Genomic DNA, 13,584 nt, shown 5'->3' with positions numbered 1-13,584 from the left:
GAAAATATTATTTTACTGAAAGAGTAGTAGATCCTTGGAACAAACTTCCAGCAGATGTGGTTGGTAAATCCACAGTAACTGAATTTAAACATGCCTGGGATAAACATATATCCATCCTAAGATAAAATACAAAAAATAGTATAAGGGCAGAGTAGATGGATCATGAGGTCTTTTTCTGCCGTCAGTCTTCTATGTTTCTACAAATGTTTAATTTTGTAGTAAGCATTGTGCTTTGGGTTTTTTTTACTTCCTGCACTACTTTTATAATATCTTCTCGTGATACCATTTAAAAGGAAGGAATAAAAAGCTCTCTGTGATAAGATTATAGTAACTTCTTTAGTCCATCAACTCATTATGTCTATGTGATGGCCAGGTAATATTTTGAAAAACAGATTTCACATTTTAAAAAATGTGCTATTCTTGTTCCTGATTGCTGGTAATCAGAATTAAATATTTCTTGCTGTTTTTGAATTTCCTACTTTCTTTACTATACATGGATGGCATCCATTTATTTATATGGTGGGAAATAAATTGTTGCAGTTAGTTTTGTGGGAAACCCCCCCCCCCCAGTGAATACTTTCTGATGTACGCATTGTATTGCAGATGTTATCACGTTTATACTTTAATTGTCCATCATGAAAGCAATTTGCAATCTACTGCAGTTTCTTGAAATTTGGGAGGCTGTGGATCTCCAGACTACAGCCCATAGCTTCAAACAGGACTTTAGATTTTGAATTTCTCTTTTGGAAAATCACGCTGAATACAGTTTTTTAAAAAGTGTTGTGGATAAGAAAGTTCAAGAGGGATTCTTTTTGCCAAAGCTTTTGATTTGAGGTTGACATGCTAAAAAGATACACAATAACCTACTGAAACAATAAAAAATGAAACCATCTGTAATAGGGGAAAGATTTAACAACTTTTCTTGACAAAAAATTGAAAATGCAACAAAATCAAGAACACAAGTTAGATGAAGGCCATACACATGTATCCCAACTAGGAGTGCCTAATTTAGGAATATTCTTACTGTTCCTAACAGGTTTATGACCATTTGCTTCTAATAATATTTGCTCAGAAATACAGTGTTCCCTCGATTTTCGCGGGTTTAAACTTTGCGAAATGTCTATACCATGGTTTTTCAAAAATATTAATTAAAAAAATTAATATTTTTCCCCTATACCACAGTTTTTCCCGCCCGATGATGTCATATGTCATTGCAAAACTATCGTCTGCCTTTAATAAATTTTTAAAAAATAAACTTTAATAAATAAACATGGTGAGTAATAATCCAATGGTTGCTAAGGAAATGGAAAATTGCAATTTAGGGGTTTAAAGTGTTAAGGGAAGGCTTGTGATACTGTTCATAGCCAAAAATAGTGTATTTACTTCCGCATCTCTACTTCGCGGAAATTCGACTTTTGCGGGTGGTCTTGGAACACATCCCCCGCGAAAATCGAGGGAACACTGTTAACAATTGAGTATCAGTTGGTGCATACTTGCTGGCATTTTACAAATATGCCACCTGTACTGTATATTGTATCTGTAGAAAAATAATAAAATTGATATACATATCAATTTTATTATACATATTATATACAGATCAAGCTGATAATTTTTACTTCTATTTATGTTATTCAATTGTTTCTCCTTTGCTTTGTATAGTACATTTTGCCAATATCTGTCCAATTTGGCTCTAGTTCCATAATGTTAAATATGGTTAACTGCATTAGCATTGAACAGGTGAACATCCCTTAAGTAATGTTGTACAGGCAGATATTGATAGTCAATTGTACATTCTATTGAATATATAATTTATTGTCCCAGCATTCTGTATATATCACATGATCAAGAATTGGATGTTTCCCTCCATATATACTGGAGAGAAAGCAGTAACTATACGGTTCAGTAGCCAAGTATAAAAACGGAATCCTTAAAGTTAATGTATTATATATAATAAATAATTTTTTCCTCCAAATTTGGATCAGTATTGGCCTGTTTAACTGAATTGTACAAGTAGCCCTCATTTAGCAATCACACTTGGGTCTACAACTCAACCCTTAAGCGAAATGATTGCTAAGTGAAACTGTGCTTACAGTTTTACTTCAACTTCTCTTCGCTTTACAACTGAAAATTGCAAATGTGAGGCGTCATTGGAAAAACTGTAAATGTGAGGTATTACTTTTTCATCACCATTGTAAGTGGGAACGGTCACTAAACAAGGACTATTTCTAGTTAAGACCAACCATCTTCCAGAATGCAAGTTAAAAAAAATAAGCGTGGTTATTACCTTTCCAATGCTGCGACCCCTTAATACAGTTCCTCCTGTTGTGGTGACCCCCAACCATAAGTCTTGCGGCAATCCTCCCAACAAAGCTTGAAGCTGATTGGCAGGAAGGTCAGAGGGACACTCCCACTGTAAGCACCTGATTGGTTGGATTTTAAAAATATGTTCCAATGCGCCAGAATAGTAGCTAAGCATAAATTTGTCTTTTCCCTTGGTCTTAGGCGACCCATGTGAAAGGGCCGTTTGACCCCCAAGGAGGTCCCGACCCTCAGGTTGAGAACCACTGCTATAGATGATTAAAGTAAAATCCTGAAATTTCCTAACAGCTATTCCAGAAAAGAGAATAAAATTAATATTTATAAATAGGACAATTTATCAAAATTAGATATCAGAATGCAAATCAAAGGTGCACATTCATGGGACTAAGGTTTTTTGCAATATTCAACAGCTGTATTTATTTTTTCTTTCTTTACTCAATAATACTCGATCTGATACGGTTGGAATGACAACACTGACAAATGACTAATGATGGACAGTCCTCCTAGTATAATTTTTGGCCTTCTTAGGTTAAAAGAAAGAGATATGAAAATTTTGCTAACTATGTGCCAGCAGTTTTGGCTCGCGAGCAATCTATCCGGCGTCTGCATTTCTCATGTGATTTGCTGTTGCTGAACAAATTGCTTTCTCTTTTCCAATGGTAATACAATCATGTGTATGCTTTGGTGATGAAGGGATTCCTGACAGTAAGTAAGCAATGCAGAAATTGGTAACTGCATTTGATTTTCTTTTATGTTGATTTCAACGTAACATCCTCTTAAATACTTTGAAAGATAAACTGATGTAAGAATGATTGGGCAGGCCCAGCAACCCCTGGTCTTAAAACCTTAGCTTGGCTGAATATCTTACAATGGAGTGGAGGGAATAAGATAAAAGTATTCTTACTCTAAGGTTAACTGATTTCAAATAGAAGGCATTCTCTCCTTATTGCATTCTGTGACAAATAAATACATTTCGCATATGGTTAAGATTGATCCAAAAATATTCTGCATGCCAGTGATTACATTCCCATCTGTGATTAAGGGTTTCTGTCTGCATCTGGTTTTCACATTATATTTCTGTAACAAGAATCTTTTATATGGCAGAGTTCATTCTCTGTATTTTCTATTAGTTGCAGCTTGAACTACTGCACGGATCACAGATTTACACATATGGCTTTAATTACTTCATACCATTGAGAAAAAGTAATATTTGTTTGGAAATGTATGTTTTCAGCATTTCCATGGTTATGCAACATGATGAGCTTTTTGAATAATATTCTTAAGTAAAAATACAAATTGTTAAAGTTTAAAATCCTTTTGGGCTAGATTTTAAATTGGTCCAGACGTTTTAGTTTCAAGATTGCACATTAAGTAATAAAAATAGTTTATTGTCTCCTCGCTTGTTTCATTTTTATATGTAATAGAAAGATAGAAACATATAGACATTCAAATTATATTTTGAAATTATTACAGTTATCACCGCTGCTACTATGACTATCATTTAAAATGATATTTTAGCTTTACTTTAGAGGGCAGAGCTAATTCATAAAAAGAATACTTAAGTTGCAATATACCCATTTGCAGAGAGTAAAACCAGTTAAATTTAATAGAACTTTCTCCAGGTAGACTTATAGGGAGGGTACTTGAATGACATGTGCCTCAACCTTACACAGATGTAAAAGATCGGTGCTATTGAACTGTCAACATGTTCTTGATATAGATGTTTAGAATACTGTACTTTTTCTTGATAAAAAGACAGGATGCAAATTCAGTAATTAATAAAATAACTGTGGCTTGAACTGTGGTTGTGCAGTAGGAATATGTTTGTAAGTAGGAGTGTTATGACTGAAATGTAGCCTGCCAATCAGGTTGTATTGTAACTCATGAAAGTTGTAAATTTGGTCATCCGTGTTATTGACCAGATTTTATATTTTTGCAAGTGGTTGTAAACCAAACACCAGGGTTACATATTGAACTGGCCCATGGTTCTATATCAAAAGTATTATTATTATTATTATTATTATTATTATTATTATTATTATTATTATTTATTAGATTTGTATGCCGCCCCTCTCCGTGGCCATCATAAAACAAGTCATATGACTGTAGGACACTGCAAATGACTATCAATGTGGCCCAAATGTCAATCCCTGAGATGTGGTCATGTAACTACAGGAAGCCATCAACCTTGGAATATTAAATTTAGTTTATAAGCAACTCCCAGGTAGATCCATTGTAACTTTCAATGATCGCTAAGTGACTAGTTGTAAATTGAAGTCCACCTCTAATGGACCGTATCAGAACTGCAGTGGCGCAGTGGTTAGAATGCAGTACTGCAGGCTATTTCTGCTGAATGCTGGCTGTCTGCAATTTGGCAGTTCGAATCTCACCAGGCTCAAGATTGACTCAGCCTTCCAGCCTTCTGGGATCAGTAAGATGAGGACCTAGATTGTTGGCAGCAATATGCTGTCTCTATAAACAGCTTACAGAGGGCAATAATATAAAGCACTGTGAAGCAGTATATGTGCTATTGCTATTGCTCTTTGCAAATAGTATCTGTGTATCATTTAAACAATTTTAGTACTTTAGTTTTCTGTATCCTCTATATAATTAATTCTTTTACTTTGTATTTTTTTTAAAAAAACATAGGTATTCAAGGAATGAAAAAATGGGATAAATTTTGAATAGATAAGTAAATATAGCTATATAAAACATTAAATGTTTTGTTTAGTAAACTTGCAAAGATGTAGAGAAATTATGTTCCTTTAAAACTGTCTGTTTTCAAATATTTGTAAATATCTGTAAGATTTATTTTGTAATTTGCATGAATCAGTATAATTAAATAAATATCCTTTATATTCTGCTTTGGACCTTAGAATACTATTTTGATATTGATTTTGCATAATTTTTATAATATGCCATCTGCTAGTCCATTCTCTTGCATTAAACAGATCTGTGGCACCTATTAGTCAAATGATAATTATTGCATAAAATAAATTATCTTATTCAAAATAATGCTTTAAGATATCCCAAAGCTTAAACATTATTCATCTCAGGTTGCATCACTTAAGAAGATGGCTTTGTAGCTGACAAATATTACTTAGGTAAAACATGCTGCCTTTTAGTTTAATAAAAGAACTTTTAAAATGTTATACGAATGTATAGTTATTTTTTTTAAATATAAAAGGTTATTTTTTTTAATGAAAAACCTGGAAAACATCTCATTTTAGGCCAGAGTGTAATCTGTGCCAAATGATTTCTAAGAAAGTGAATGGATTGATTTTTCAATTGCCAAGATTTTTTTTACACGTCCGCGGATGTACCCATGCATACATGCACCCACATATAGCCACACATGGACATACTGGGGGTGGGTAGGTGCCTCTGACTCCAGTTTTTTCACTTTTATGCAATCTCTCCCTTACTAAACATGAGATGACAGAATCTGGTGGTAAATTGGATTTCTCCCTTTTTTGCCTGCAAATTTTTCAACAAGACACATTTTTATTTTTATCAAAAATAAGAGGAGGGGGCACAAAGAAATTGTGGTTCCTGGAATTCTTTTCTTCCCACCTTCCTTCTCAATTTTTAATTTCTTTTTTCTTGTCCTCTGTGTTGGCTACAGAGCCAAGACCAATTGCCTTTTCAAACAGCGGCAGCGCTACATTTCAGTTTGATGAAATACAACTGGAAGTTCTCACAACTAGGAGTGGCTTGCTTATACTGTCTGTGTGTAGGGGGCTATACACAAATTTTTGAATCATTTTTGGCTCCTGGTTGACTGCCTGAACAAGTTTGTGCAGTTTTCTTGGCAGTATTTTCAGAAGTGGTTTGCCATTCCTTTCTTCCTAGGATTGAGAGTCTGGCTAAGGATCACCCATGGGCTTTGTGCTTAAGGCAAGATGAGACAGCCATCCTCCTCTCCTGGTTTCTATCCGGTTGTTTTAACCACTACACCAAACTGGCTGTGTGATAACATTACACAGACAGACAGATGCTTTCTGTAACATCATGTTACCTTGATGTTTTGCAAAGCCAAAAGGGTATTGATAAATTACATTAGGAAAATGCAGAAATAAAGCAAATGAAACAGAGAAAAGGTTCAGGTTTTATATTTCCATTTCTCCCAAAAGAAAAAAAAGTTTCCTTCATAGTCTGGTTGAACCTTGGTGACTTCATTGGCAATCCTTGGAGAATTTATGGTAGTCCATTTCCCAGTCTGAGCTGATTGTAATTGTCTCTGAGATAATTCACTTGAAGTATGTTGAACAAACCTGTTGCATCTGCTTAGTTTAATATTATTTTTCAATTTTTGTTTAGTATGCCCTTGAAGAATTTCCTTTCTTTCTCACTCTCTCTCTCTCAGTCTTTCTGTCTCGCTCTGTGTCTTTCTCTCTGTGTGTGTGTCTTTATCTCTCTCTCTCTTTCTCTCTCTCTCTCTTTCTCTCTCTCTCTCTTTCTCTGTCTCTCTGTCTTTCTTGCAGTTTACTCATTAAGACGTTTTGTAGGGAATTCCAAACATGTAAACCTTTATGCAGGGTTTTAAATCAAACTCTAAAGGCTTTTAGCATTGAAATAATATGTAGAATTCTAGGAAGCTGCCTAAACTGATCACCTATCTTTATGAAACTCACCTAGAGTTTCTGGTAAGAATATATCCCTAGCTGATGATAATAGAGTTAGTAAATGAGATTCTATCCACACAAAGTGACTGTTTATAACCCACTGTAGATATCACTTTGTTCATACAATATATGCAACCTTTGACTAGTAGTACTAAGGGGCATAACATCAGAAAAAAATCACTATAGTTAACAGAGGCAGTTTTTAAAAACATAGGGACGCAGCTATTTTTTTTGTTATTGTACAAACTAAAAAATAAATCCCTAAAACAAAGTTAAAAAGAAAACAAAATAGTTACAGAATAAAATAGCTTTATTTGGCCAAGTGTGGTTAGTCACATAAGAAATTTGTCTCTGGTGCAGAAGTTCTTACAGAAACTTTAAGGTGTTACTAAGATAAGAGCATAATCTTAAAGACATCTTGCTAAGAGTTCTCCACACAAGTGGAATTAGAATTACTGTATATTAAGAGATACTTAATCCCTTTGTATTTGCTTAACATTTGTAAAGGAAGAAGCTTCATGCAGAGATCTTCTGAAACAGATAATTCTGCTGTGTTGCTACCTTGGTACTTGGGATTTATCAACAATTTCAAATCTCGTGTTTTAGTTGCAGCAGATCCTGATTGCAAAGAGGCAGTGTGAGAACAAGCAGTTATCTGGGGGGCAGCCCCTTTCTTGACGCTGCACAAATTGAAATTATTGGGCTATCATACACGTTTTTAATCAAAGAGATATTAGTATGGCAGGTTGCTGGGCTGAAGAATATATTTCCAATAGTACCCAACATGATTTACTGCATTTCACTTATATCACTGAAACCAATTAAAATATTAGCCGAAGGAACAAATTTACTACCTTTTAGGTGGTTGGAGAACTAGATTTGATTTGGAAATCCAAATCTAATATATAATTTTGCAGGAGATGATGTCAACACCAGAGTCCACGACATGAATCCCCAAAGCTTCAGATTTAGTCCCTGCTGTCTGCACCGAAATTAAAAAGGACCAGGTAACCACTGATAAAGAAAATTTCATCTAATCTGGACTTTTGGAAAGCTGAGTAGATAATTGAGCCTGAACCAGGATGTAGCGGTTGCCTTGGTTTTTCTATAAACAGTTGATTTCACTTAAAACTTGGAGGTCATCCAGATTAGTAATTTGAAGCGTAATCCAGCTATCACTGTGGCGATATAAAATATGCCTCATTAGTAATATATTGTTACAGCAGTGGCTGGAATCTGGATCTAAATTATCAAACCGAAGGAGTTCATAGTTCATAGCTATATATACCGTGTTTCCCCGAAAGTAAGACAGTGTCTTACTTTCTTTTTACCCCCAAAAGCCCCACTACGTCTTACTTTCGGGGTATGTCTTACATTGGAAAAAAATTGAAAGGGTCGCATTCCCGAAGGCATCTCCCCAGAGTCCAGAAGGGCAGCCGCGGGACAGGAGCCTCGTGAGCCCTTTTCCAAGTTCAACCTCAGGGCTCCAAGCGGCGTGCACGCGTGGAGCCACAGACGCGTGTCGGGGAAGCGTGTGTCTGGAGAGGAGGAGCCGCTCTGCGTAGTTGGGCAGCCCCATCTGCCTGCTGGAAAGGAGGCGGGCGAAGGAGGGCGCAGCTCCGGCCGCTCGCCTCGGAGCTGGTCGGCCTCGCTGGCCGCTTGCAGCCGAGCCTCGGCAGGACTCGGTTGCTGGGACGAGCGCCTTCGCTGCAAGCCGCCGCCCGCTGGGCTCGCTTCGGACCAGCGCCGTCCTTCGCTTTGCCAAGCCGGGGAAGAGGCGGTGGCGGCGAGGCGAAGGCGAGGGGCGCGCGGGGAGCTTGGAAGCGACATCATCGGGCTCACCCCCGGCAATACCCCCGTGTTTCCCCGAAAGTAAGACATATGTCTTACTTTCGGGGTACGGCTTATATTAGCCAACCCCCCTGAAACCCCCGATACGTCTTACAATCGGGGGTGTCTTACTATCGAGGAAACAGGGTAGTTGACTTTATTACTCATTCAGAATTTTTTGCATTTTCCTACAGATTTAAACATTTACTATTGTATTGGGTTCAGATTGGAAATACAATGTGAAATATTGCCTTTAGGATTATGACTTTTTTTTTTTTAAAGAGTCTAGTATTAACATGTAAAGAGAAGGCCTTTGTGCTTCAGACTGGCTGTGATATGTGCGTTTTTGTTTTTTCCCCTTTTGTTGTTGTCAATAGAAAAGATTGATCACTGGGCTGGTGAACGTAATAGCTGTCCCAGTCAGAAAAGGAGAGAGGAAATTAGCAGGAAGATTGGTGGAAAATGATATCTGTCAAAAGAAACACTTGGAGAACACTGAGTTTAGTAATAGGTGACTGCCGGAAGAAAGGGAACTTTGAATTTTGCCAAGGTAAGGAACAGATTTGTAATTCAACATGCTGTTTTTGAGAAGAAAAATAATGATTTCTTTTTGTCTTGTTCTTAACTGTGTGTTTAAATCTTCTTGTTAACTTACATGTTTTCTCCTAAATTATTTGGTATCTAACATTATGAAGCTTTTGGATTGTAGATGGCAAACGCAAGAGAATCAATAAAAGAAAATGCCCCATTTATTTATATCTCAAATGAGTGAAATGCCCAATTGAGGGGAAGATGACAGATATATAATTAACACATACACTTTGCTCCTGCCTGCAATTTTCCCCCTTCCAATTTTGGATTTAAACTTCAACAGTATCCATATATAATCAGACTACACGGTTCTTTCTCTGGTTTGTTCCTCAATCCCAATTTCCAGGATATGCTAAAGAAAAATAAAGGCCTAAGCAGGGTTTTAACTGCACTTCCTTGTGGAAAGAGCCATCAGGTATAGTCTGAGCAGTATATTTTAGCATTCGGCTGTTTTGCTTTTAAGACAAACTATAGCTAAGTTTGATAACCTAATGCAATCAAAGTTTAAGTCTTGGATCTTAGGTCCTTTCCCCAAGGCATAAAAAAGATGAGAGACTTCAGGAGAAAAGGTTGACCATGATTATTTAAGCTATTCTTGGTTTAATTTTTAGGGCCGTGGTGTCATAGTGATTAGAATGCATTATTGCATGCTAATTCTGCCAACTGCTAGCAGTTTGATTTTTCTCATCCTTGCAAGATCAGTAAAATGAGAACCTAGATTGTTAGGGGCAATATGCTGACTCTGTAAACCACTTACAGAGGGCTGTAAAGCACTGCGAATAGATATGTGTCTAAGTGCTATTGCTATTAATTTGAAGGAAATCATTTAAGAAATTAAAAAAGCTTAAAAGGGGGGTTAAGGAACAATTGAAAAACAGTTTTAAAAGATGGTGCTACAGGTCTGTTCTTAAAGATAGTTCCAGTACAGTATATAGAACCACAGTGAAGAAAGTGGGAAGGCTTAAAGACTATTTTATCCTTAGTATATCAATATTGGATCCAATATGTGTCCACAAAATGAGTAACAATACTTTGAGTGGCAGGTGGAATATGTACATGTGGGATGTTTGAGATGGCATATTTCCCTCCTTATCACACATAGATATTGTAGGTTTTCAATGTACAGTGATACCTCGTCTTACAAACTTAATTGGTTCCGGGATGAGGTTCTTAAGGTGAAAAGTTTGTAAGATGAAACAATGTTTCCCATAGGAATCAATGGAAAAGCGATTAATGCGTGCAAGCCCAAAATTCACCCCTTTTGCCAGCCGAAGTGCCCATTTTATGTGCTGCTGGGATTGCCCTGAGGCTCCCCTCCATGGGAAACCCCACCTCCGGACTTCCATTGCCAGCGAAGCGCCTATTTTGCGCTGCTGGGTTTCACCTGCTGGGATTCCCCTGCAGCATCACAAAAACATGGAAGTCTGGAGGTGGGGTTTCCCATGGAGGGTAGCCTCAGGGGAATCCCAGCAGCGCAAAAACAGGTGCTTCGCTGGCAACGGAAGTCTGGAGGCAGGGCATCCAAGCGGCGGCGGTGGGTTTGTAAGGTGAAAATAGTTTGTAAGAAGAGGCAAAAAAATCTTAAACCCTGGGTTTGTATCTCAAAAAGTTTGTATGATGAGGCGTTTGTAAGACGAGGTATCACTGTATATGAATAGCAGTTTAAAACTATATGTTTATCCATCTATTCAGAAATGGATCCATGGGCACTAATGAAGGAGCTGTGGACAAAGTACTTTAACATAGCATCAGTGCTGTTTTTAAAGTTGGAATCATTTTATGATTTAGATACTTTTGGCATTCTTGCAAATAAAAGAGTTGAAATGGCAACAACATTTTGAATGAACCATTTGATCTATATAAGTAGATAAAGTGGACGAGGTATAAGGTACATCCATTACAAATGACAGTGTTGGATTTTGGAAGCAACCCATTATAAAATTTATCTCTCCCCCCCCCCCCCCCCCGCCTTTTAGGCTACAGAGACTTCCTTTGGCCATGTCTCTGCAAAAAGAGAAGGCACTAATCATTTATTTTCATGAAGTCCTACATAAAGTATATTTATTTCAATCAGACCAGTTCTTATTAAACCTTTACTATCATTTCACTTTAGTTGACCAGTCTACAAATGCTTTTTAGTATATGTTTGTAATTTGCCCTCACGTACAAAATGTCTTATGTTACATTCTCTAACCTGTGTTTTTCTGAAGTGTTGGGACTGCAACTGCCAAAATTACCAACAAGAATCTTCTCCAGATTTCTTTCTCCTTTTCTCCAAAAGCCTGACTCTTTGGGGAATATTGGCCTTCTGCCATCATATGAAACTCTGCAAAAGTTTATAAACTTTTTTTTTTTTGCTGGAGCACTTTAAATCCCATTTATTTCAGGGCAAAATGAAATACATCTTTGTTTCTCTTTTAGTGAATCAATATGTTTGAAAATCAAGTGGTTAATTTGTACTGTAATAGATTTCAGAAAGTTTTGAATTGAAGGTCCTCAATTTTAAAATAAATTTTGGCAGCTTTTGGATCATATACATGCTGAGATCTCCCCACCATCATGCCACTATAATTCAGTAAGAAACTGGTGGTTACCATGGCATATTTTTCAGATTTCCCCCCCCAAAGGTTATTTCACAGAGGTCCCACCATAGAAATAATGTAATGTTATTTAGGAGTGTTTGCAGGGCTGCAGCAATGATCCTATGATAGACCAACCTTTTTTGCCCATATAGAAAGCCTAGTATTTAATTACAGAATTGCAGACACTGTCTTGCATTTTGTACTCTGCCCTTCATGTGGCCCAGCTGATTGTGCAAAGATTTGTCTCTGACCCATTTGTTTTTCTTTTTCTACCTGGGGAGGGTAGCTAGGTGTATCATTTTTCATCGGCTTTTAAGAGTTTTGTTTTGCCTTTGTTTAATACTATTTTATTACAGTTTGTGGTTATAATTTTGTAAGCATACATTGAAATTGGGAAGTTTATATATCATGCCAGATGACCCAATAAATTGCCCTGTATATTTCCTTCCATGATCTTAAAGTCTTTCTTTAACGTTTTTTTAAAACATTTTTTAAAGTACAATTTCCCCCCCTATTCTCTGGACAATGTCACAATTTACAAATTGAGTTTCACAAAACACTAGGGTTCTGCTAAACACAGGATTCCCGAAACATGGCAACTTTAAGACTTATAGACTTGAACTCCCAGAATTCTCCCAGAATGGAGAATTTTGTGATTTGAATTCCATAAATTTTAAAGTTGCTAAATTTGAAAACTTCTGTGTTAAAGTTTGATGGTCTTCTATGGTTTTTTTTTTATAAAAAAGCTCGTTGGTACACAGCCAATTTTATGTCATTAGAGTTTCCCCCCTTGATTAGTGTTTCCAGAATATATATATATATATATATACACACACACACACACACACACACACAGTGTTCCCTTGATTTCAGCGGGGGATGCGTTCCGAGACTGCCCGCGAAAGTCGAATTTCCGCGAAGTAGAGATGCGGAAGTAAATACACTATTTTTGGCTATGAACAGTATCACAAGCCTTCCCTTAACACTTTAAACCCCTAAAGTGCAATTTCCCATTCCCTTAGCAACCATTTAGATCACTACTCACCATGTTTATTTATTAAAGTTTATTTAAAAAAATATTTATTAAAGTCAGATGAAAGTTTGCCGATGACATATGACGTCATCAGGCGGGAAAAACCATGGTATAGGGAAAAAACCCGCAAAGTATTTTTTTAATTAATATTTTTGAAAAACCGTGGTATAGACTTTTCGCAAAATTCGAACCCGTGAAAATCGAGGGAACACTGTATATATATATATATATATATATATATATATATATATATATGTGTGTGTGTGTGTGTGTGTGTGTGTGTATGTATCAAGTTGTACTTTATATATATATATATATATATATATATATATATATATATATATATATATCTTATATATATATATTGTAAAGTACAACTTTACAAGAAGTTACATTGTCTGAAAAAGTTTGAAAACCCAGAGCCACACTTCCTTCGGTCCTCAAAGACTAAAACATAGTCCTTTCCCTCCCCATCATAGAAAATAGGCTGCTCTGTTTTTTACAAAATCTCTAGGTTGATTGCCCCTATCTAAAAGCATCTACTCATTAGTAGGCACTTATGAGATTGAAAATTTGGCCACTGATCTTAAACTGAACTAAAAAT

General features: G+C 36.4%; 1 protein-coding gene across 4 annotated transcripts in view; it reads left to right on the top strand.

Annotated features, from left to right (window-relative positions):
* RUNX1T1 (RUNX1 partner transcriptional co-repressor 1) overlaps nt 1-13,584 on the top strand; it is a 210,804-nt gene that overhangs the window by 18,365 nt on the left and 178,855 nt on the right. For 2 of the 4 annotated variants that reach the window (XM_070748031.1, XM_070748035.1), the window contains exon 2: nt 9,152-9,324. The exons of 1 other annotated variant lie outside the window; for it this stretch is intronic. In XM_070748031.1, coding sequence (XP_070604132.1) covers nt 9,237-9,324 — 88 coding nt within the window. In that variant the 5' untranslated portion in view covers nt 9,152-9,236. Of the gene's footprint in view, nt 1-7,897; nt 7,952-9,151; nt 9,325-13,584 lie in introns of those variants that run through there. One more of the 4 variants, XM_070748032.1, reaches the window with a different exon arrangement.

This window comes from Erythrolamprus reginae, chromosome 3 (genome assembly GCF_031021105.1).
Source record: "Erythrolamprus reginae isolate rEryReg1 chromosome 3, rEryReg1.hap1, whole genome shotgun sequence".
NCBI lineage: Eukaryota > Metazoa > Chordata > Lepidosauria > Squamata > Dipsadidae > Erythrolamprus > Erythrolamprus reginae.
This window is presented reverse-complemented; position numbering and strand designations above follow the sequence as displayed.